Consider the following 21,583-nt stretch of genomic DNA (forward strand, 5'->3'; position numbering starts at 1 on the left):
AACCTCACACACACTCACACACACTCACACACACTCACACACACTCTACACGGATAGATTGGAAAGTAACCACTCTTATTTATTGATTTTAGTCATAACCTACAAATAAAATCTAATTGTCATCTTTATAAAACGATCCCAAACCCCCAGTCTACGGACGACAATCTGATGACTAAAAGAAAAGGGGGATGTATGGTTTTTGATGCAGCAAATAATGATAAGCATTAATGATGGTACATGAACATTCTGTACTAAAGCTGAGTAAACCCTCTTCTTATTTATTTGGGGGGAGGGGACATAGCGCAGAGAAAGACGTACAAAAAGGTTTCAGTACCTTGGTTACTAAGAAGTATAGGCTGATGACTAACACGGTGTTGTCTTTAGGGCCTTTATGGTAACTTGAGAGAAGCGCGTGTTTTTTCTATTCCCTTTTCATCTTACTGTTTATGCCTTCCATTGTTGAAAAGCAAAAAGCTTTCTATAAAATGCTCTTTCTCTTTCCCTTAAAAGGATGTCGTCATTTCATGCGATAAAAAAAAAAAAAAAAAAAAGACATTTTCTACCAACCTTTTGGGGTTCCGCTAAAAATAAGCTTTTTTTTTCTTTTTTTTTTTTTTTTTTCTTCCCTCGCACGGTGTTTGAAAAAGAAAAGTGATACGTTAGGATATTGATCCATTCAAGGTACGTCATGTTCAACTTGGTCTTGAATGTTCTCGGAGAGCCAGTATGGACGATACCTCCTCTGATGCATGATGGAGCATGAGCGTGAACCATAAAGCCATCAAAGAAAGAGTTATATCAAGAATGGACAGTCTACTCCTACAATATATGAATGCATTTTTGTTTGAAAATTTGGGTGCTACGAATGTTTCAGTTCAGACGGAACTTTTTTTTTTTTTTTGCTTCCCCATCCATCAAGGCATAAAAAAAACATACATTGTTTTTGCTTAATATAGAAAGAGTATAGAATTTTTCTTTTATTTTTTTTTTTTGGGTTTCTTTTTTTTTTTCTTTTGTGCAAAAGTACGGGTAATGGATTCCGGTTTATTGAAAATGTAGTAAATAAATAAAAACTTAGAAATAGTGTATATGGAATCATTATTGGGGAATTTTCTTTTGGGATAATAAAACTGTACAAAAAAGTGTGGTATTTCGGTTGAAGGAAAAAAAATGCGTCAGCGTGTCTCATTGGATGTTTTTGATCCTCGCTGTTGGCGTGTGAATCAAGTAGACGCGATAGAGCCCTACTTTTCTCCATTCAAACCCATTCTTTTTATATGGTAAACCATTCATCTGCATTGAGTAAAAGTCATGTCAAACAGAAGGGAAAAAGTAAGGACTGAAAGAGTAGAAAAGTCCGACGCGTTGGAAATACAGGTTATCTTGATCGATTAGAGATTTTCGTTTTTGATGAGGGAATGGACCCCGAAGAGGAAGAATTCGATGAAGAAACGGAGGACGAAGAGGTGGAGGAATAAGAGTACTTTCTTTGATGTAAGGAGCGTGTTTGTCGAGGATCCATGATGGGGGTGGTGGTGGTGTCTTCATCGGCGTCATTGGGCTATAGTTGGAGTAGAGTCCGCTGCTCTGGAGTGGGGGCGGATAATGTGGGTAGACATAAACCGGACTGTTCATGTGAGGAGGAAAAGGGTATGCAGCATAATAGGGACGTCTATTATTGCTTCTATTGTCAAACAGGTTGGCCTGTTGCTGCTGTTGGTGATGCGAGGGTATATGTTGAATAAGTGGAAAAGCAGTAGCAGCCTTATGGGGAACGACGTATCCCTTTTTCACGGCTAACAGTGCCAATGGCATATTCTCATCGTTCTCCTCCTCCTCCTCCTCCGTGGGTGTCTTGGGTCCGTTGTATTCAGAATCAGAAAGACTGTCCGTATCCATGTCATTGACTGCTCCTTCATCGTCTTCGTTACTTTCTTCTTTGATAGCTGGAGGAAAAAAGAATCTCTTTCTCTGATGTGAATGATGTGCACTTCGAATGATACGTCTTTGTACTGGATTTTGTGGTATGGCAGCAAAATCAGAAGGAACGACATATTCGTGGGGTTGATGTGCCCGACGAACCTTGACTTTACAATAAAACGGATCCCTCAAACCAACCGGTGTCATCGTGCGGTTGTCCATAGGAGATAATGAATTATTATTACTATGAGGAGGAGTAGTAGTAGTAGTAGTAGTAGTAGTAGTATTAGTAGAAGCACTCATCATGATGCTTTAAGCGTGTAAGGAAAAAATAGCAAAGCACACAAATTCAGAAAAAGAGAAAAAAGAAAAGAAAGTTGGGTTAGAACAGGTTGGTAGAAAATTTTGATCGAGTTTTATGCTGGAAAGCTTTTTCAAAACAAATCTATAGTTTTCCAAACCCAGGCCATCAAAATTCCCAATTTTTAAATAGGAGACCATTTTTTCTTTATTTAACCTCATTAATGCAATCTTTTTTGGTTATTTGATATATAATCGATCCGATTTTTTAATTAACTTTTTTTCTTTTTTTTTTAAAGGCTATATAATCCACCGTAGACATTTCTTTGTATTTTCTTCCAAATGTATTAGTTTGTATTACTTTCAATTAAGCACAAGTCAGCCACAACGCTTTCTTCCCTTTAATGGCATGTTATGCAACACAATAAGCACAAACACTTACACACATACACACACACACACACACACACATAAACACACACACACATGGTTCCATCCAAAAAGCAGAACCCTGTTCAGGTCTCAGGGCCGTATGAATGTTGGGACTTTTTTCGAGGAAAAAAGATTCACTGCCTACCCCAAAGGAAGTTGAACGTTTCTTCCCCGCCTTCCCTCCCCCCCTCCACGGAAAGAAATTCTTGTCTTAGAAAGGGTTTACTTTTTTCATTTTTATGACAGAATAGTGTCGATTTGAGTAAAAGTTTGGAATAGGCCTTTTTTCTAATTTTTGGCTGGCTGTTGATGTATCCGAACGACAGGGTGATGAACCAACTTGTCTACTCATTCAATGACAAGACAATCAACGTCCTATTCTCACATACTCTTATCAAGCTCGTGCAAACATCTTTAGTAACTAAAAGATAAAGGGGCAAGCGACATCATGGCTATTCTAATATTGGAATAAACAAGTTACACGGTTTAAACAAACTGGGCTGTCAGTTCGCTTACCCTACAGAAATGATAACCAAGTCTAGAACTTGGATCTTTTCTGATGTAACGTAAAATGGCAGAGGGGGTAGAGAAATTTTGTCGTCGTGCAACAGAGCGGCATTTACTGGCAGCTCTCTTATAGATTTGACAAAAAACGACTAGATAAAGCCCCCCTCCCCTCCCCAACTGCAGAATGTTAGTAAACTACACGATGATAACCATAAAATACATCAGATTTGCTCCATCTCAGACGTCACTCCTACTCATACCAATGATCCTATGTCTCATTGAACTAAAACATAAAGTAGATCGGATTAGAAACGTATGAAAGAAGCTAGCAAGCATGTCACTTGCAGAGAAGATCTAGCCTATTCATTGTAACCACTCACACTCATTGGTCATAGGACCATCAAAAATTAGGCAAAAAGGAACTGCCAAGCAGTGGTGTCGCCCTGAAAAAAAAAAAAAATTGAGCATGTGAAAGATGTCTTTATTATAGTGGGTTTCATAAATTATTTTACTTTTTACCAAACAGATTGGATCAAAAGAAAGCTAATAAGTATCAACATGTTTTGTCATCAACAGATAACTTGATGAAATAATAAAAAAAATATAATACAAAAGGATGAAATAAGTTGAACAATGACAGAAAGCACGAAATATGAAATGCTTCAAAAAAAATGTTCTCTATTCGAGAAACAAAAAAAAAAAAAAAAAAAAAAAAAAAAGATGCCAGCGTAGAATAGTAATATCAGAATAACATGATAAGTATAAAAACATGTTTGTATAAAAGGTAAAATAAGGAGCAAATCCCACAACCAGTGGAATAAACACCAGAAGGTGTGACTGTGGCGATAATCTTGGACAACTGGGTAATCGACAGCGCATCTAGATTCATTCGAACATAAGGGATATGAATAAGGATATGGATAGTATGGCGTTCCCCGAGAGCATCGGGTTCCTAATCTTGCTGTAATGAGGTGGTGGGTGGCTGCTGTTGTCTGTATTTTTTTTGGGTTTCTTCCTTCACCATCCTCACAACGGCTCGTACTTCGTTTTCTTCAAATACAGGACCTGTCCTTGAGCATTTAGCAATCTTTCGAAGTTCATTGTAGAGGTAATATGTATCGTATTGATCAAACATAGGATCTTGTGCGATTCTGCTCCATACTTCGGAGCAAGAAATCAGATGAATAGCAGTCGGTGACATTGAACTTTTCCTCGGTGAAAGGTTTTCTTGCAAAAATTGCTCGAATTCGTAAAATTGATCTGATTTATCCTGCTGTTCTGTATCCTCGTCCGCGGTCGATTCTGGTTCAGTAACGATGGGAACAGGATGGTTGGATACCGTTTCGTTCAAGACACCTCGTGCATCAAACAAAGGCTCTGTCAGCAGTTGATTGTAAGCATCTGAGCATACTTCCTCTTTCAATTTTTCACAAAACGAAACGCCATCTTTATCACGAATACATGCAATCGCCGATGTGGCAGCGGCACTACGGGGAGTATCGGTAACAGTGGTACTGGGTGCTAAAGAGGATGCGTCGTTAAAGGAGGAAGTCGGTGAGCTGAGGAGATCGCGATCCCCTGACGCTATCGTGTTCGCTTGTTGCTGCGTTCGCGCTGTTGCAGAAGATTCGGTTGCTGCAGTAGTCACATCAGTATAGGATGCTGTAGACGACCGAGGCTCTTCTTCAGCCACTGGATAACCAGTCAAAGGCTCAGCGTCCATGTTGCTTTCGGCGCTATTGTTCCGTTTATCTCGTTCAGACATGCCTAACTTGAGTTGGGCATTTTCGGCTTTAAGGCGAGCGATCTCGGAAGCGTGACAGGCTTGCATACTGCTGATTTTTTCCTCTAAAGCAGCTATTTCAGTGGCATGAGCAGCTTCGATTTCTTTTATTTTGTCTTCCAATTCTTTCACATAACGTTCTTTTCGCTCCCTGAAAGCCCTTTGAGCGGCTCTGTTTTGCTCTTTTCGTCGTAGGCGCTGATCAACAATGGAATGAGTATTTGTTGTCGTCGTACTACTGATACCGTCAGAATTATCGCTGCCCCTTCTGTCTAAATGAATTGATGGATGATTAGTACTTGTAGAACAAAATACTTGGGTCTCTTTCAACAAAAAACATGAATTACTTGAGCCCACACTCAAAGCCTCTCCATCGTCGAAAGCTTTGTCCCAATTGCGCTTTTCAACATTGTTTAAATCGGGTCGTGGTAAAAGGGCAGGCAAGGCTATAGAAGGTGCAATAGGTCGATACGTTGATAAAGTGGGTCGTTGTTCTGTAGTCATTAACACTGAGTGTTGCTTATAAAGCTTTTCATCCAGTAAATGATAAAAAAAAAGGGAAGAACAGGATAGAGAAAAAAAAAAAAAAAAAAAAAAAAAAAAGAAAAAAAGAAAAAAGTCAGTTAGACTACAGAAAGAGCAAATTGAGAGCAACTGCGGGATAAAGGAACATGTCAAAATTATAAAATCTGGAACAACATCAATCACTGCTGTTGTCGTCTCCGCTTTTAACGAATGCAATCATTATTAACGGAAGAGAAAAAGAAAACTGTTTACTTCCCCAAAGTCTTACAGAACTGAGTATACTCATATTCAGATTTTCTTATTTCTAGATAGACTACTTTTGCTGTCATAGATTCTTCTTTAAAGCTATATTACCAGAGATAGCCAGCAACTATAGAAAAAGACGGATAAATACAACTCTCTTACTCAGCAAAAAATAATTAATGCACTGATTTGATCTGTTTCAAAGAAGTCTTTTTAACTCAGTGCCAGAGCATCATTCACTCAAGACGATATGAATTAACAGCAGTATCACGTTTTTTATTGTCATGCTAGCGCAGCTAGCCCATCTTCAAGTATTAAATGTTTACGTGACGCAACTCCCCGCCCCGCCCCCATCATCTTCATCCTCATTGAATTGTACAATCTCCTCTATTTGTTCCTGGAAACTGGGTGTTCGTATTCAGAGATTGCTGTTGTTGCTGTTCTTCCCAGGCCTGCTGAGTATTGAACCCTATTTTCAGGTAATAAGCTATGTAGGCATTGGCCTAAAGTAGAACAATAGCATGGGAAAAAGTTAGGCTCTACAGTAGCAAAGGAGTTTGCGCCGCTCGCTGACTGTTGACAAGCAAAGTTTTACCTCAACCCAAGCTTCGCCCATCGCTTCTGTATATTCCTCCTTTAAGCGTTTCTTTAGAGCAATGACAAAAGCGGGCCCTACAAGGTCGAAAAAGTGCGGTTTAACATGTGGATAAAAGTAATGCCTAGCGCCTGTGTCTTTCATTAGAAGGATGAGTTGTGCGGGATCCATTTCTTTGTAGTCGATGGGGCTGCTGGCGATAGTGTTGCGTGGTTGAACAGAATCTGAATTGGCACGTTTTCTTGCTGCATTGATTTCACGAATCGTTGTTATTGGCCGTGCCTCGTCCAGGTGCTGTCCCTTGTTGCCTTCAAAGGGCAGCGCACTTAATTCGTCCTCTTGATCCTCACTGCTTTTGCTCCTACTGCTCGTAGGGGTAGGATGACCAAACGTGGATTGACTCTTACATAGGGATGGCGTTTGCCCGCGACGGGCTCCGTCTCTGCCACATTTTTTTGTGGACATGGAGAGCGACGGTGCTCTGACAATATACATGATCATCCCTGACAATGCCCGTGCCTGCTGGAACGCATTACCAAACGCTCCTTTGCATTCTATATCCATGTCGTAGAGAGCATTGAAGAATTCCCGGCCAAAAGCATTGGCAGGCGAGAGTGTGGGGTCGTCTGTGTCATGTTTCAGTTTGGATACCTTTTCCCAGCTGACCCGTATCAGATCAATTTGCTCCTGAGACGGTGAGGAAGGTGGCAATTCCTTACTGATCACGGATGCTCTTCCTAGTGTGGCGGTACCGTTCCATCGATGCTTGATCACCTCCTCGTCCATGTCTGCATCCTCTCCCAGCTCCAGCTTATGGCTGATACTCGATCTCGGTGAAGTGAGGGGAGGTGATATAGGGTGAGGAATCTTGCTGATAAATTTTCGAAGGTTGTGAGAGACATTGTCTACACTACTTTTTCTGTTACGCCTCGCTATAGAAGAAGTATCGATCATCGGTTTTGTAGATGCGCCGTCTGACATAGTTAGTGTGGTATGAGCTCTATGGAGGAAATGAGACTTTTTTTTTTTTTGTTGCTATAGATAAAAAGGCAGACAAGGGATCCTGTCGGATGTTAGGGTATGATGAAAGGTTCAAAAATTCGAAATGAGAAAGATAAAAAAACATTCAGAAGACTCATTTTAAACTTTTAAGCATGTTATTTTATTTTATTTTTTTGTACGCAAAAGGGGCGATATCGTGTACATCTTGCTGTTACATCACGGAGAATTTATGCAACGGGTTTACTCAATTATTCTACAATAACCTGCAAAGCAAACAGTCAAAATCTGCCTGACTATCGCTTGGCAATAAGAACGCATTGACCTTTGCGCTTTCTTGTAGTCCTTAAGCAAACAATAAAAGTAAGTTTTGAATTCACCTTCATCAAAGTACCTGCCATAGAGCTCTGATTCCGTCGTTGGGCAGGTATATTTTTAGTTTTGCGATTATCAATTTTAAAGTTTGATTGGGTCGCCTCATAGAACATGTGCATTTTGTCAACACAGTTATTCGGATGTACTCACAAAAAGGGGTGTATCAATATTTTCTTTTCATTAAGAGAAAAAAGCAAATTTATTTTTGCAAGATATGTGTTGCTCTTTTGTTTTTAAGATGATTTGGAATGAAAATAAAATAAAAAAGGGAAAAAAAAAAAAAAAAAAAAAAAAGAGAAAAGGCTTGAGCGGGGGCGGGGGGCGGTGCTATTTCCCGCCACATGATATTTGGCCTATAATAAGGGATAGGAGTAATTTATACAATGGTAATGAAAGCTTAATGATAAAGTGCGCGATGCGGTAAATAAGATTATATTAGTAAAACAATTGCAAGGGATCGTTAGAGCACTTGGATGCACGTTGGTTGCATAATATAAAGGTTCAAACAGCATGCGCGGTGGATATCGACAACATATTATTGAAAGAGGCAAATACTATAATGATCCATCTTCATAGGAAGGAGCAGTTGCTGAAGAAGAGGAGGATTCTGACTGTGCTAAAGAAGTAGTGAATAGTGTTGTTCCTTCTTGGGTTTCCGGAAGGTGAGCTTTTTGTTCGCCACTATATTCTGAATTGTTCATATCATGGGTATCTGAAGTGGCTGAAATGTCTCTGGATGTAGTGCTGTTTGAAGGAGATGATGATGGCTCTTGTTCATTTCCAATGTTCGTATCTACTGTATTGTCATAATTGTCAGGTTCGACCTCTTCTGTGAATTCATTATCTTCGGTTGCATCTCCAATGCCAATGCTATCGTCCCTAGGTCGATTTCCTTCTACTAGCCAGCGGCTATTCATACCCCCCCCCCAAGAAAAAACGATGGTTACTTTAACCGAATGCTTAAAGGCGTTTTTTTTTTTTTTTGCTTTTTTGGTATTCTGCTTACATGATTCGAGGCGTTTTTATCCATTTTTTACCATGGCTCATGGGATCCCGAGGCCATACGTCCTCCAAAAAGTAATAGATGTGACCGACAAGCATACCCAAAATGTCTCCCGTTGGAATCTGACCATTCAAAAATATCGAGAATAACAAGAGAACCCAAGGCAAAAATGAGGCTGAAAACACCAAAATGCCCAAAAAGTTTAATCTTATATATGGATTCCTTCTTGACCAAATGTAAACCATCGTGAATGATAAAGCTGATCCCATAAATGGCAATGAAGCGAACGGTACAACAAACTATATTTGCATATATTGTTAAAAAAAGAGAGATACAAATCTGCGACTTTAGTTTTTCCTCTTCTTTTTCTTTTTTTTTTTTTGTTTCATTTCCTTGTTAACTTACGGATATCAGTAACAATAGACAAGCCGAGAATATCATCAACCATAAATAATCTGCTGGTTTGTTTCTATAGAATCCTTCTTCCATCATTCGACTGTATCTTGCTCTATAGGTTTTGAAAAGAGAAGGATGAGTGAGGATAGGAATATTACAAGCATCATTCTTCAAGGCGTGTTATGCTTACAGAAAGAATATATGGAATAGAAAGTCTATGGATAATGGACCAAAGTAAAAAAAGTTCGTTATCAATCGCCACCACTAGAGATACAAAATAAGTATAAAATCATGTTCATATGTATAATTTATTTAGTTCATTATCACACTGTAGCTTACTTGAAAATCACTGCCGATACGTTCAAAATTCAGCCATAACTGCAACGGGTGAATGAAGCCTAGATGCTGAGTGAGATAGAAGTCGTCAGCTCATCTACTTGGGCCAATGTCAGTTATTCATTGCGTTTTAAAACTTACGACAGCTATACTTGTACAGCAAGCAGCACCGACATATATTCTTGTAATAGGCGGAATTTCAGAAAACCAAGCTTCCAAAGGAGACGGCATTGTTCACAATGGTATCCCGCAGTTAAAAGATATCCGACTTCAAATAAGTTACAATGAAATTCAAAAGAATTTGTTCTGGATTGAAATGGAAAGCAGCTTTTAGAAGAAAAATGCTGGCTCTATTTCATTGGATGGCAGATTGTAGAACCGAGATAGATCTGCTTTAATGCCTTGGATCCCATTTTGCGACCCATAACGGGGGCCTTTCCCTTCAAATCCCGTTATACCTTTAGGGATGCAACTGTATTCAAAGCTTACTTTATCAATTCATTTGGTATATATATATATATAGCGTAATGTCGACTATTCTCAGTTTTTTATGTACGACTATCCAGTTTAAAGTACAGTTTCGCTCGACTTTTCATAGTCGCTGCTCATGCAACCTTCCAAATATGGCATTCACATTGCTTCTGAAACGACAAATGCTCTTCTTCTGTTAGTATCGAGTATAAGCTTCTTCTACACTTGCTTAATTGACATCTGTATTTCACGCAATATGAACAATCTATTAGAAAGTTTAGCAAGTTCATTAAGAGACTCTCGATTGTTGTGCTAATAATGTGATCGCTCACTATCACAAAAACCGCCTGCTGTTGAGGGATATCGAAAGAAACAGGCGGCTTTCGGCATTTCAATTGACCGCAAAAAATAAAAACCAGATGGGAAGAGAGCCCACAAAAAAAACAAAGCCTATTCCCACTTTCTTTCATTCTCCTTAAAGCATCTTCACCATTCCAAAGTAGCAACGGAAGGGTTAAAAAAATAATGCCTTCTCTTGCACTTTCTTCAGCCGAAGATAAGAATAAAGTCAGACGTGCTTTACCGACAGCAGTAAGTCTTTGAACAGATCTCAAAACTTGTCAATGGCCAACTTGCACTTACGAGAAATTTTTAAATTAGAAAATATATGCAGCAACAGTAGCTCGCCTATACGTTGCCTATCCTAACCCACAAAAGTGGGCATATTCTAACATTTGGGGAGCTGTCACTTTTTTAAAAGATAAAAAGAAGCACTCTTATTACATACGAATTATCGACTTGATAGTAAGCTTCAAATACTATTTCAAGCAATCTGTATTTTCTACCATGGGTTAACATAAATTTTGTACAACTTTGAATATTGATCAATAGCATCATCGTGGTGTTATCTGGGAACAAGAGTTGTATGATGGTTTTGAGTTCAAGCAGCAAACGCCGTTCTTTTATACGTTTGCAACAGACGTAAGTGGATTCAAAGTTCAAACTATTATCAGGTTCCTCCATTAGGCTTATTGACTGAATGCTATTTGAAAACAGGAATATATGGCAGGCTTATCTTTCACAAATGAAGACGATGCAGAAGTTTTCTACAACAAAATAAGTACTAGGGAAGCATTTGTTAGTAAATCTTCCAAGACAAACAAAAAGACTAAAGGTAAAGCGAGAATTTACAACTCATACTCAAGTGACAAGCCTAATCATTCTCGTTTGTATTGGTGATTAGACACAGGAGGTAAAAAGCCAAAAGGAAAACTGGACAAATCTCTTATTGGTTTACCTTCAGAATTCAGGTAAAAAAGGAGAGGATGAACTAATAATATGAGAACCCTTCTAGCGTCGAGGTCCTAAATGGCTACATTTTTTGTTGTATCACTAGACACGTGGGTCACATTGGCTATACACCCGAGAAAGGATTCAGGGTGCAGAATATAGATCCTGAGTGGAATGGATTATTTGATCAATTGAAGGATTTGGGTATATCAGCCGAAGAGATTCAGGAAAATGAAGATTTTATAAAAGACTTTGTCAATCAAAGAGGCGGCCCGCCTCCTCCCCCTCCTAGAGTTGGTTCGACCGGTCCATCAAAGACTCGCGCACCCCCACCTCCACCTCCTTCAAGACGTCAAGCCCCTCCTCCTCCTGCACCCGTTGGAGGTTAGTATGGCTACTAATAGAGAAAGCAGATAATTATAAATGGATAAGGAATGCTAAACATGCTATACAATTTCTAATAGGTCGTCGACCGCCTCCTCCTCCACCACCCTCTCGCCGTAACCCTACGCCTCCGCCTCCGCCTCCCACACACCCTACTCCTGCAGCTCCAGCTGGCTCTGGATCACCCATCCCTCGCTCTGCTATACCAGCACCGCCACCTCCTACTTCTGGACGTCAACCTTTTCATCGTATCGAAGAGTCACAGCAACAGCGATCGCCATCGTCTCCCCTATCGAATTCAGCATTGGCACCATCTCAACCACCTCCACCGCCACCGCCACCTCCACCTCCAGTGACTAGAACACAGCTTCCTTCTACGCAGCATACAAGTGTACCAGCTCCTTCGACGAATGCTTTCCAATCTGCGCCTATGTCACCTCATGTTGATAAGTCTAGACCACCCGTACCGAAGATTCCTCCCCAGCAACCCTCTTTGATAGCTGAATCAGAAGATAACCAATACTCCGAAGCTGCTCCGATAGCTGAAGCCGCATCTTCTTCTCCACCTGCACCTATAGCGAGCTCACCTGTTGGTGGTGGTGCTCCCTTTAAATCGAATAATCCTTATAAAATGCTCTCGCAACAAGATTTAGATGTCACCCGTGGCACGTCAGCATCTTCAACGCAGACAACTGCAGCTGCACCACCTCCGCCTCCTCCTCCGCCTCCTCCACCACCACCACCACCTCCCTCTGTACCTCAATCAATGGCTGCTGCTACAAATTCCACTCCTCCCCAAGCTCCACGAGGGCCTCTTCCTCCACCACCGCCTCCCATCCCAGACCCATCTTTTGAACAGCAATCTTATCAGCAGGTTGAAGAAGAGGAGGAGGATGACGACTTTCAAGATGCGATGGAAGCACCTGCTCCTCCACCTTTATCAACTTTACCTACTCGTCGACCTACATCACCACCATCTCAACCTCCACCACCCGTTCCTCCTATGCCTAATAGATCTATGCCGCCGCTTCCGCCACCACTTCCTAATAGAAGTAGAAGAGGAGGGCCTCCTCCACCTCCGCCAACGGGCCAAAGACCCAATGCTCGTATCCCCGCACCTAGTTCTGCACCTCCACCTCCACCACCACCACCACCACCTCCTGCTCCTATGCTTTCAGTGAATGGCGGCCCACCTCCACCCCCTCCTCCTCCACCTCCGATGCCTTCTATGCATCACGAAGCTGTACCAGCTGCTTCGCCCGCTAAAAGTGATTCTAATTTGCCTGTGGTGACCGATAGTCGCAGTGCTCTATTAGACGCTATTCGTGGTGCGGGTGGTATTTCTTCGTTAAGATCAACACCTGTAGGAGCGAGGAGGGATAGGAGCAGTCCACTTACGCCATCGAATGCAGCAGGAGCTGCTACGAATGGTACTGGCAGTGCGCCAGCGAATGATTTAACAGCTAGTTTGTTAGCGGCTTTGAATGATCGTAAAAAGGCTGTAACTCAATCAGACGACGATTCAGATAGTGACGAGGGAAGTGAATGGGATGATTAAGAAACAGGAATAGTGTTTTTGCCTCTCTTTACGCAACTCTACTGCTATAATAATAATTACTACATACTAATTTATCATTTCGCTCACTACATAAAGCTGAGTACTGTGAATAAACAATGAATAGTCATAGAATAAAAAAAATTCAGCTAAATGAGCATGACATAGTTTGGAATCAGAAGGAGAATGGATGATACTGTCAAATGTATTTTGTTGTAGTTTTAACCACACGTGATCGTGGCAAATATGTGTTTCGTGTGTTAAGGCGGGTGGCAAGTATATTTTCTAACCTTCTATTTGCGTTCTAGGGAAAGACACAGCAAATCATATAAATCATTGGGCAAAAATAAAGGGAATGTTTTGACTTTCCCTTTCTCTTCTTCTTTTTCTCTTTTTCAACTGTCTCCTATTCTGTTTGTAACAACCATTCCTTTGCAGACAAATGACCCACGACGTAATGTCTACTAATAACACAGAGCCAAACTCCAAAACCACTTTATGCTTTGCTATTCAAGATAAAGTCGGTCGTCTTGAGGATTGTTTATCAACTATCAAAGCAATGGATATTTCTTTAACACGTATTGAATCGTAAGGATGCTTTTATTCTTTCAACATTGCATGATTCATTTCCATTAAACATCATCTATTATTGGGCTGGACAATGTGCTTATTTTTCTTTTGATAGTCGACCCAGCCGTACGCAAGAATGGGATTATGATATTTTTGTTGATTTTGATGCCAAAAATGCTACTCAAGTAGACCATGTCATTGAAGGACTTCGCAAACATACAAAAGATGTGCGTGTTCTCGGAGGTGGCAATAGTTCAGGTGGCACCAAGTCAGGTAAAAGAAATCTTTTTCTGTGAACAATGACGTTTTTAAATTTGGATATCCACCTTCTGAGTCGTGAGAAAATCCAATCTATAGAAAGCGTACCTTGGTTCCCACGCAAGTTGACAGATTTGGACACGTTTGCGGATAAGGTTCTGGAGATGGGTGAAGAGTTGAGTAAGTTAGCAGCTCCATTGTCCACAGTTGGTTATCTATTGTTCGATTCACTAACTCCCCGCCCCCGCCCCCGCCCCCGCCCCCCCTCACTCGCAACTTAGGCTCAGATCATCCCGGTGCCAAGGATCCAGTGTATCGTGCGAGACGTGCTGAGATCACTCGTATTGCCAAAACTTACCGTACAGGTCAACCACTGCCGGAAATACAGTACACAGACGAAGAGAATGAATGCTGGGGTAAGGTGTTCCGTAAACTGACAGCCATGTACCCTACGCATGCTTGTCGAGAACATCAATATGTTTTACCTCTTTTAATCCAAAATTGTGGTTATAACGATAAGCAAATCCCTCAAATCGAGCAAATTTCCCGTTTCTTAAAAGACTGCACAGGTTTCACGCTTCGTCCTGTCATGGGCTTATTGTCAAGTCGTGATTTCTTGAACGCTTTCGCCTTCCGTGTATTCCATTCCACACAATATATTCGCCATCCTTCCCAACCATTCTACACACCCGAACCTGATGTATGTCACGAATTGCTAGGTCATGTACCTTTGGTAGGTTTCCACTCAAGTTGTATAGACATAGGATGTGTGGTTCATTTACCGAGAAAACTAAACAAAAAAAAAAAAAAAAAAAAAAAAAAAAAATTGATGGCCACTACCAACCATCCATCGTTCTTCATCTTTACCTAGTTTGCAGACCCAGATTTCGCAGATTTCTCTCAAGAGATCGGTTTAGCCTCACTGGGTGCCTCGGACGAAGACATTCAAAAATTGGCTACCATCTTTTGGTTCACAGTTGAATTCGGTTTATGTCGTCAAGGCAATGAAATCAAAGCTTATGGTGCCGGTTTATTGAGCTCTTTTGGAGAATTAGAATATGCGTTATCTGACAAACCAGAGCTTCGTCCATTTGACCCAGCCAAAACAGCAGTGCAAAAGTATCCTATTACAGAATTTCAACCGGTTTATTTTGTAGCAGATTCATTCAAGAGTGCTCAAGAAAAAGTAAGAGATTTCGCTGCTAAAATGGATCGTCCGTTCTCTGTGAGATACAACGCCTTGACACAAACAATTGAAGTGTTGGATAACAAGGAAAAGGTGGTGCGATTTGCAAAAAGTATTCGAGACGACATGAAGACATTGACCACAGTACTGGAAGGCCTCAGCTAATTTCTTAGTAGAGTGTTAGCAACTATTAACGGACATAGTAGCTTTTTGTTTCCCCAATGAATAAAGTAGCACTTCCTGCTTTGTAACAAATCCCAAGTTCTCGTCTGAAGCATTTTTTCCATGTCAAACAATTCACAGACAATTTTGTTAGTGTTACTTAAAGGAGCAATCAAGGCTCTTTATCATTCGTATGAAAGAAATCAAAATAGGTATTACGCAGTAAGGGTTATATACAGTTTTTTTACAAGAAATATCTGGAATAAAATGGTATTTACAAATGGTGGTGGATAGAGAGAAAGCAATAGAGTTTTACTCGCTCTTTTCAGATTTAACTTGGTTGTTGCCATCAGAAGGATGATGATCATCACTGATAAGCGTGGTTGAGCTAGAGGTTGAGAAAACAGTCGAGTTCGGGCTAGTGGAAGAGGTATCACTCGATTGATCATTCAATCTTGCTTCATCCATAGAGAACCTATCATGATACGTCGTGACAGAAGAAACGTAATCATCAGCTGTAGGACGGGCAAACTTTTCTCTTGGCCTGTTGCTGCTGTCGCCGTCATGGAGAATGACAAGTTCATGCTCGGGTAATGCATAATCTCCATAGGTGGATAGTACGCTTACACTGAGATTCTTATCTGTGTAATACGGTACAGCACCATCGTCCATACCGCTGTTGTATTCTTGTCGTCGCTTTCTTCTTTCTCTGTAACCAGGCACACGCCAACATCCAAACCAAACGACAGCAAGACAAAGACCGAGCATAACAAGTAGAATGGCGAGAATCATACCGGCCAACACCTGAACATGCTCTTGTAAATAAAGGAGCGAACTACCCACAAGGTCACCATTTTCGCACACGCCATCAAAGCAGCGTCCACCATAGCCGCAAGGCGTCCCGTCAATGAAATTGCCAGAGAAAATCAGACATTTTTCACCATGGGGTGCATTACATAAAAGTTTACATTCTTCGTTATTGGATAAACAAGAAGTAGTGATATTCATGACAGAACCACGGGCAAGACACTGTTCATCACGCGAAGTACACTGTCCGGAAGCACAAGTAAGGCCGTCCCCACAGGACATGCCATCGTGAACAAATTCATCTTTAGGACAGGTGGGTGAAATGCCATCACAATATTCAGCAACATCGCATGCCGTTGAAGAGGGCCTACAGATGGTATTCTTTGGTTTTACTTGACAATTGTGGCAACACCCATCATTTGTGTCTCTACATGGTTCAGAAATAGAGAGGGACATCATCAATACGCTTTGTATGTTGATATTGTTGGACGAAAAAGGACAGTGATTAGCACTTACTCGCAAACAGCGTTTTTCTTTAATTTACAAGTTTTAGCATCACAGCAACTGGTATCCACACCTCCAGTATCGCATTCTTCACCTTCTTCTTTGATTCCATTGCCACACACGTTGGTTTGGTAAAGGTATCGATCAAATTGTCCAGGGTCAGTCAAGCAAGTCCCTATGCTAGGGAAAGCATTACAGATAGTGTTGATAGAGCAAGGGCTAAATGTGTTGGCTGTGCTGTTGGTAATCGAACTCATAATATAACCACTGGAATCACATTGGTCAACACTGCTCTGACAGCACTGACAATTGTTGTCGTCTTCACAAGGACAATCTGAAGCTGAGCAATCATGTATAGCACCTATTGGAATAGATGGAAGGGCGGAAGGGAGGAACAGGGAAAGTTAGCAAAACAAAAAAAGAGTACATTGAACGTTTTCTAGACAACCAAGCAACCTACCGAATCCATGAGCAATTTCATGTGCTACAATTTTCCATTCATCACGAGCTATTCAAGTATTTATAATCAGTCAGACCCCTCTTTTCAAATACACATCTACAAGCGAAATAGACCTACTGATGGAAGAAACGCCTGCCCCAGAGACGTACAATGTCTTGCCTTCAGATGACACTTCGGTTGAAAGCCCTGTATTGCATAATTGATTTAACCAAGCAAGTCCAACTTCAACACCCGTACTAAAACAATAAAAAAGTGTAAAGGAAGGTAAGAGGTTGATAAAAGAGATGGTTGTGAAGGTTCTATCCATAATGAATTGGTTTGATAAACATACGCGCACTTGGTCATTAAATGCCAGAGACCTGCTCCATCATTACTCCTGTTGGATCGCCATAAACTAAAGTCACTCAATCTGTCACCAATAGAGTAATTGGCTTGACAAGCACGGTTCCAAGGAACGCTACTATCTACTTCAGATGGACAATTGGAGTTCATAAGGGTGATATTCATCAATCCCAAAGAAATATTGAATGTTTCTTCAAATAAGGCTGACGCTGTATTAAAGTCATTGATGATTTGTAGTTTCGCATTATCGACTGATTGGTAGTACTTTACATATGTACAATCGGCAGCTACATTAAAAAATAAAGTGAACCATGTGGACATCAGAAAAACGAATTCTCGTGTGCTCGAAACAAATTCTCGTTACCTGCACCCATATAATTAACTAGAAGGTGGTATTGTAATGAGAGAGGATGAATTTTAAAAATAGAATGAATACTTTGGAAACATTGTACTTGTCGCTGTTGTATTTCAACTCACTTTTTCGCCTCTTGGGACATCCGGATTCAGTCTTTGTGAAGCCCATTTCCTCACGCTTATTAAACAATTTGAGATGGTCCTTGATCGTGGCTTTCTGTAACAGATTATTGAATCCACATTGATGCTCTTCGTCTTCTTTCTGAAGCTCCATTCCTCTCTTACTTTCTAGCTTCGAATAACTTGTCGAGCGAGCTGATTCTGTATCGGATTCTCGATAAATAACCATATGAGAGTGATGATCATCCGCTAAACCCACGTCATCGGCTCTTTTTACAAGTCGGTAATTCGACGTTGACTTTATATGATACAGCTCATTGTCTACTTTGAATGCACCTTCTACAATCGTCTGTTCCGTTTTATGCCTGACAAACAGACAGAGATTGAGAGAGAGAGAGAGAATATGTGTGTGTGTGTGCGTGCGTGCGTAAGTGTTTCGTATGGAGACAGAGAATGCCACTTTAAAGCCATATTCAATAAGAACCCGATTCAAACTTACCTAGACATTAAATCATGACGTATAATAATGCGGGCCCAGCCTAATTGAGGCTGTTGGTAACTGAAGGATGGCAATAATGATGATGAAGAGTGTGGATAAGGATAAAATTCAGAGTTGAGTACGCCCAGCGCATCTTTGTACCAAGTGTTTTCTGTATGTGCAGGGTGGATAACATGCCCTTTGTAGACAAGAATCTTATTGTTTTGAGCGCTTTTTGTCCCTTGTGTCAACCATCGAGAAGGATGTAAATGTGTACTGATGCCGAGTTCTTGATGATGGGTTACTGCTTCGGGATGAAAGAGGTCTAAATTGGGCTCGAGATGCAGATAAAAGGTCTGATTGTAAGCAGTAAACGATAACCGCAGTATATCATCATAGTCGATGTGCTTCAACGCAGTCGAGAGGGTAGGATGGGTATTGGGTGACTGGTGTCTTTTTTCGAAATAGGCATGCGTTCGTGGTGCAATATCAATTTTGACATGTGTTAAGGGTTCTATTCGCTTTAGTTGTCTATTGTCGATACTATGTCCTATTGTTCACAGATGAGGTTAGAGTGGACGGTAGCTGTCAAAGGCTGGACAAAAAACTTTATCACGCAAACCTAATGTCAATAAAGGTAACACAGCAACGAATAGTATGCATAAATAATATCTCATAGGTGACAAAATTGAGTAGAGTGCGCGAGATCGTTTTTATTTCTTTTTCTTTGCTCAATGGGCTGTCAAAAGGTATATAAAACGATGCGCTACCACTGTTGATGTATATAAAAGCTAAAGAAAGGAACAAGAAACTTCAAACAAAAAGAAAGGACAACCAAAAAGTGTCATTTGCTGGTGTTTTGCTGGTGTTTCTTCCCTTTTTTTTTGGTTTCATTTTTATAAGAGCACCTGTATTATTTTTAGATTCCCGCATTTATCAGCAAGTTGCAAGAAGTGCATTGACATCTACATTCACAATAGACCAAAAATGATCATCAGGGCAAAAACGCTACAGAGCTGGTAATGATATACAATAGACCCTGTGTCTGTCCATAAGAGCTTATTGCTATATAGTCTTGTTAGGAGAGGGGGGGGGTGCGCGATCTGCAAATAAGTTATCGAGATTTAAATGTTTGAATTTTTGTGTTGGAAATAAAAAGTCAGTACCTGTGCTTTCTGGAATTTTGAATCCAGGGTAAAAGATTATTCATTTCAGGTTTTGCCTATTCTTTGTTGGGGTCTATTCAACGCTGATTTGAAAACAGTGAAAGAAACCAAGTGGAGTACTTTATTATTTCTACAATAACGCACAAAGAGACTACAGGCATTGTAAACTATTTTCCAAAACTCGTATTCATTGGTTAGTCCATAATATCTGCGGTATTTTTATCTTTGCTCACAGTTGAAGTAGGTTTTTCTTTTTTATTTTTATTTTTTTGTTTGTTTGTTCAAAATGGAAGAGTTCTACAGAGAATAGCTATGTTTCAAAGCAATATGTACCTGCGTAATCACTCACCAGTCAAATTGCATAAGAGATGAGCACAGTTGGTTGTATTTTAAGAGGTTTAACTCTAACCTGCGAATACGACGATTGATGGTTCTATAGCTTGTGCAAATTAGAATAAAATAGCGGATGATCCTAAGCATCGTTGTAAGCTTGCTTACCAAGAGATTTGCCATCTTTCAAGGTAAAGTTTATGACCCTGAGTCACTGCTATCTGTTTAACTCTACAATAAACTGGGTACGACGACTATTCTTCAGTTGGAAAGCCAGGCAAAATAGAAGGCTTTTCTGTAGTATAGCCTTCAACGTTTGTGGTGGGTAAAGGTTTGATAGAAAAAACAAAATTTTATGAAAGAAAACTATTTTTTTTTTGGCAGGCTAAGTTGTTATGTTTACCGAGTTATATAAAGTTGACTTGATTGTAATGAGCTTAATTAAACATACTATGGAGCTTTTTTGACAATCAGAGCTGTCTACATTTACAGCGATAGAGTATTTTTGTAACTGTCAAGATGCAAGCTGGACACAAAGAATTTGGCACATCTTAACGAACTGGTTGTATAGTTGTTGTATGGTTGTGTCATAACCATATAGAGTAGAGTAACAATAGCGTCACATATTTTGTAATATGTTCTGTTCGGTTTTTCTTCATTACAATAACAAGCAACTGCGATTGGTGTAACTTGACTTGATGTCTTTGAAGGTATGAAAATCACAATGTAAGACATAAAAAATATAAACTTTAAATCGCTTCTATGTTCCAATGATCCTCCTAAAATGATGCAAAGAAAAAAAAAAAAGCAAGTGGTATCATTCTAATATTCTATTACTATGACGCACTCATTGGTTATTTGTAGAGAGATAAGCTGATGTAAATTTTTGAAAGTATACTTATCCTACGTTTTTGTATGGCTGTAATAATTAAACAATAATACAGCTTTTGCAGCGAAAGGCTGATGTGACAATGGGCAGAATGATATTTATTACGTGTGAAATGATAACCAAAAAAAGAAAGGCGACGAAACAGCGGTACAATCCTTAAAAAGGAATAAATGTGGTACAAACATTGTTAGCAGCTTCATGGTACTCATCCTTGCGTTGATCCTATTTTATCGATCTGCTGGGTTTTTTTGGTCTTTTTTTTTTTTTTGGAGAGTACTGATAATTCAAAAAGAGTGGTTCATAAGGCTTACGACTCTGTATGATGAAAGTGCAATTGAAACAAGAGTTGGACGAGGAGTTCTGGTTGAATAAGGATATCACATCATACGTTAGCCTTTTAAGCTCTGTTGTTATATAAACAAATGAAAAAAGGAATAGGATTTTCTTTGAAGCACATGACAAATGGCATACATCGAATTTATGTAATACCAAGTGAAAAGAACTTATGACAAACACTGTCATCTTTATCTAAATAAATGCTGGATTCATGTATTTTCTCTGTTGATAGGTTGTAGATGTTTGCCTGGCTTGAATGGATATTGACAGAATAAACCCGAGTCCATGAGCCAATGCGACGATTCGAGTAAAAACGCAAAACCATCTATTCTCATCTTCTTTACTTTTGCATTGATCCAGCCATGATAGTGGTAGCAGTCATTGTGATCGATAACAGTGTCTTTTCAATGTTGTTTTTTTTTCATCACAACAATAGGCAACCAATGTATTCTGCAATTCGTGCTACATACATTAAGCCATATTGACAAGGAAGAAAGACCTTTTCCT

At 40.0% G+C, this 21,583-nt stretch overlaps 8 protein-coding genes across 8 annotated transcripts; 2 read left to right on the forward strand and 6 right to left on the reverse strand.

Moving 5' to 3' along the window:
* Positions 1-1,044: 1,044 nt before the first annotated feature.
* BDF20DRAFT_265700 (uncharacterized protein) lies at positions 1,045-2,466 on the reverse strand. Its single transcript, XM_053075037.1, has one exon. The coding sequence runs from the start codon at positions 2,224-2,226 to the stop codon at positions 1,315-1,317; it is 912 nt and encodes a 303-aa protein (XP_052938813.1). The 5' UTR covers positions 2,227-2,466; the 3' UTR covers positions 1,045-1,314.
* A 1,389-nt stretch (positions 2,467-3,855) lies between these two features.
* On the reverse strand, positions 3,856-5,513 carry BDF20DRAFT_850341 (uncharacterized protein). The gene is made up of 2 exons (XM_053079946.1): positions 5,290-5,513; positions 3,856-5,214 (listed from the first exon to the last, which is right to left on the reverse strand). Exons 1-2 carry the CDS (start codon positions 5,444-5,446, stop codon positions 4,112-4,114), a joined length of 1,260 nt encoding a protein of 419 aa, XP_052938814.1. The 5' UTR covers positions 5,447-5,513; the 3' UTR covers positions 3,856-4,111.
* Positions 5,514-6,150: 637 nt separating this feature from the next.
* On the reverse strand, positions 6,151-7,001 carry BDF20DRAFT_800241 (uncharacterized protein; the record flags this gene model as incomplete). The annotated part of the gene is made up of 3 exons (XM_053076358.1): positions 6,151-6,213; positions 6,306-6,529; positions 6,755-7,001. Coding segments are annotated over 3 exons (534 nt in total), but the record flags the coding sequence as incomplete, so codon positions are not given.
* Positions 7,002-8,233: 1,232 nt separating this feature from the next.
* BDF20DRAFT_814806 (Der1-like family-domain-containing protein) lies at positions 8,234-8,927 on the reverse strand (the record flags this gene model as incomplete). The annotated part of the gene is made up of 2 exons (XM_053077017.1): positions 8,234-8,588; positions 8,686-8,927. The coding sequence occupies 2 exons, from the start codon at positions 8,925-8,927 to the stop codon at positions 8,234-8,236; spliced, it is 597 nt and encodes a 198-aa protein (XP_052938816.1).
* Positions 8,928-9,233: 306 nt separating this feature from the next.
* Positions 9,234-9,832, reverse strand: BDF20DRAFT_265635 (Derlin). Its single transcript, XM_053075036.1, has 3 exons — positions 9,556-9,832; positions 9,418-9,483; positions 9,234-9,342 (listed from the first exon to the last, which is right to left on the reverse strand). The coding sequence occupies exons 1-3, from the start codon at positions 9,643-9,645 to the stop codon at positions 9,265-9,267; spliced, it is 234 nt and encodes a 77-aa protein (XP_052938817.1). The 5' UTR covers positions 9,646-9,832; the 3' UTR covers positions 9,234-9,264.
* Positions 9,833-10,710: 878 nt separating this feature from the next.
* On the forward strand, positions 10,711-13,285 carry BDF20DRAFT_265806 (uncharacterized protein). The gene is made up of 5 exons (XM_053075038.1): positions 10,711-10,866; positions 10,942-11,059; positions 11,129-11,195; positions 11,282-11,559; positions 11,640-13,285. Exons 2-5 carry the CDS (start codon positions 10,948-10,950, stop codon positions 13,115-13,117), a joined length of 1,935 nt encoding a protein of 644 aa, XP_052938818.1. The 5' UTR covers positions 10,711-10,866; positions 10,942-10,947; the 3' UTR covers positions 13,118-13,285.
* A 404-nt stretch (positions 13,286-13,689) lies between these two features.
* On the forward strand, positions 13,690-15,522 carry BDF20DRAFT_850358 (aromatic amino acid hydroxylase). Its single transcript, XM_053079947.1, has 4 exons — positions 13,690-13,957; positions 14,042-14,122; positions 14,224-14,675; positions 14,814-15,522. The coding sequence occupies exons 2-4, from the start codon at positions 14,107-14,109 to the stop codon at positions 15,291-15,293; spliced, it is 948 nt and encodes a 315-aa protein (XP_052938819.1). The 5' UTR covers positions 13,690-13,957; positions 14,042-14,106; the 3' UTR covers positions 15,294-15,522.
* On the reverse strand, positions 15,523-19,167 carry BDF20DRAFT_850362 (Metallo-peptidase family M12-domain-containing protein). Its single transcript, XM_053079948.1, has 9 exons — positions 18,978-19,167; positions 18,377-18,905; positions 17,881-18,242; positions 17,768-17,785; positions 17,393-17,690; positions 17,179-17,297; positions 17,062-17,109; positions 16,614-16,962; positions 15,523-16,524 (listed from the first exon to the last, which is right to left on the reverse strand). Exons 1-9 carry the CDS (start codon positions 19,030-19,032, stop codon positions 15,603-15,605), a joined length of 2,700 nt encoding a protein of 899 aa, XP_052938820.1. The 5' UTR covers positions 19,033-19,167; the 3' UTR covers positions 15,523-15,602.
* Between the last annotated feature and the right edge of the window lie 2,416 nt (positions 19,168-21,583).

Source organism: Mycotypha africana, assembly GCF_025528875.1.
Source record: "Mycotypha africana strain NRRL 2978 chromosome Unknown BDF20scaffold_2, whole genome shotgun sequence".
NCBI classification, from domain to species: Eukaryota; Fungi; Mucoromycota; class Mucoromycetes; order Mucorales; family Mycotyphaceae; genus Mycotypha; species Mycotypha africana.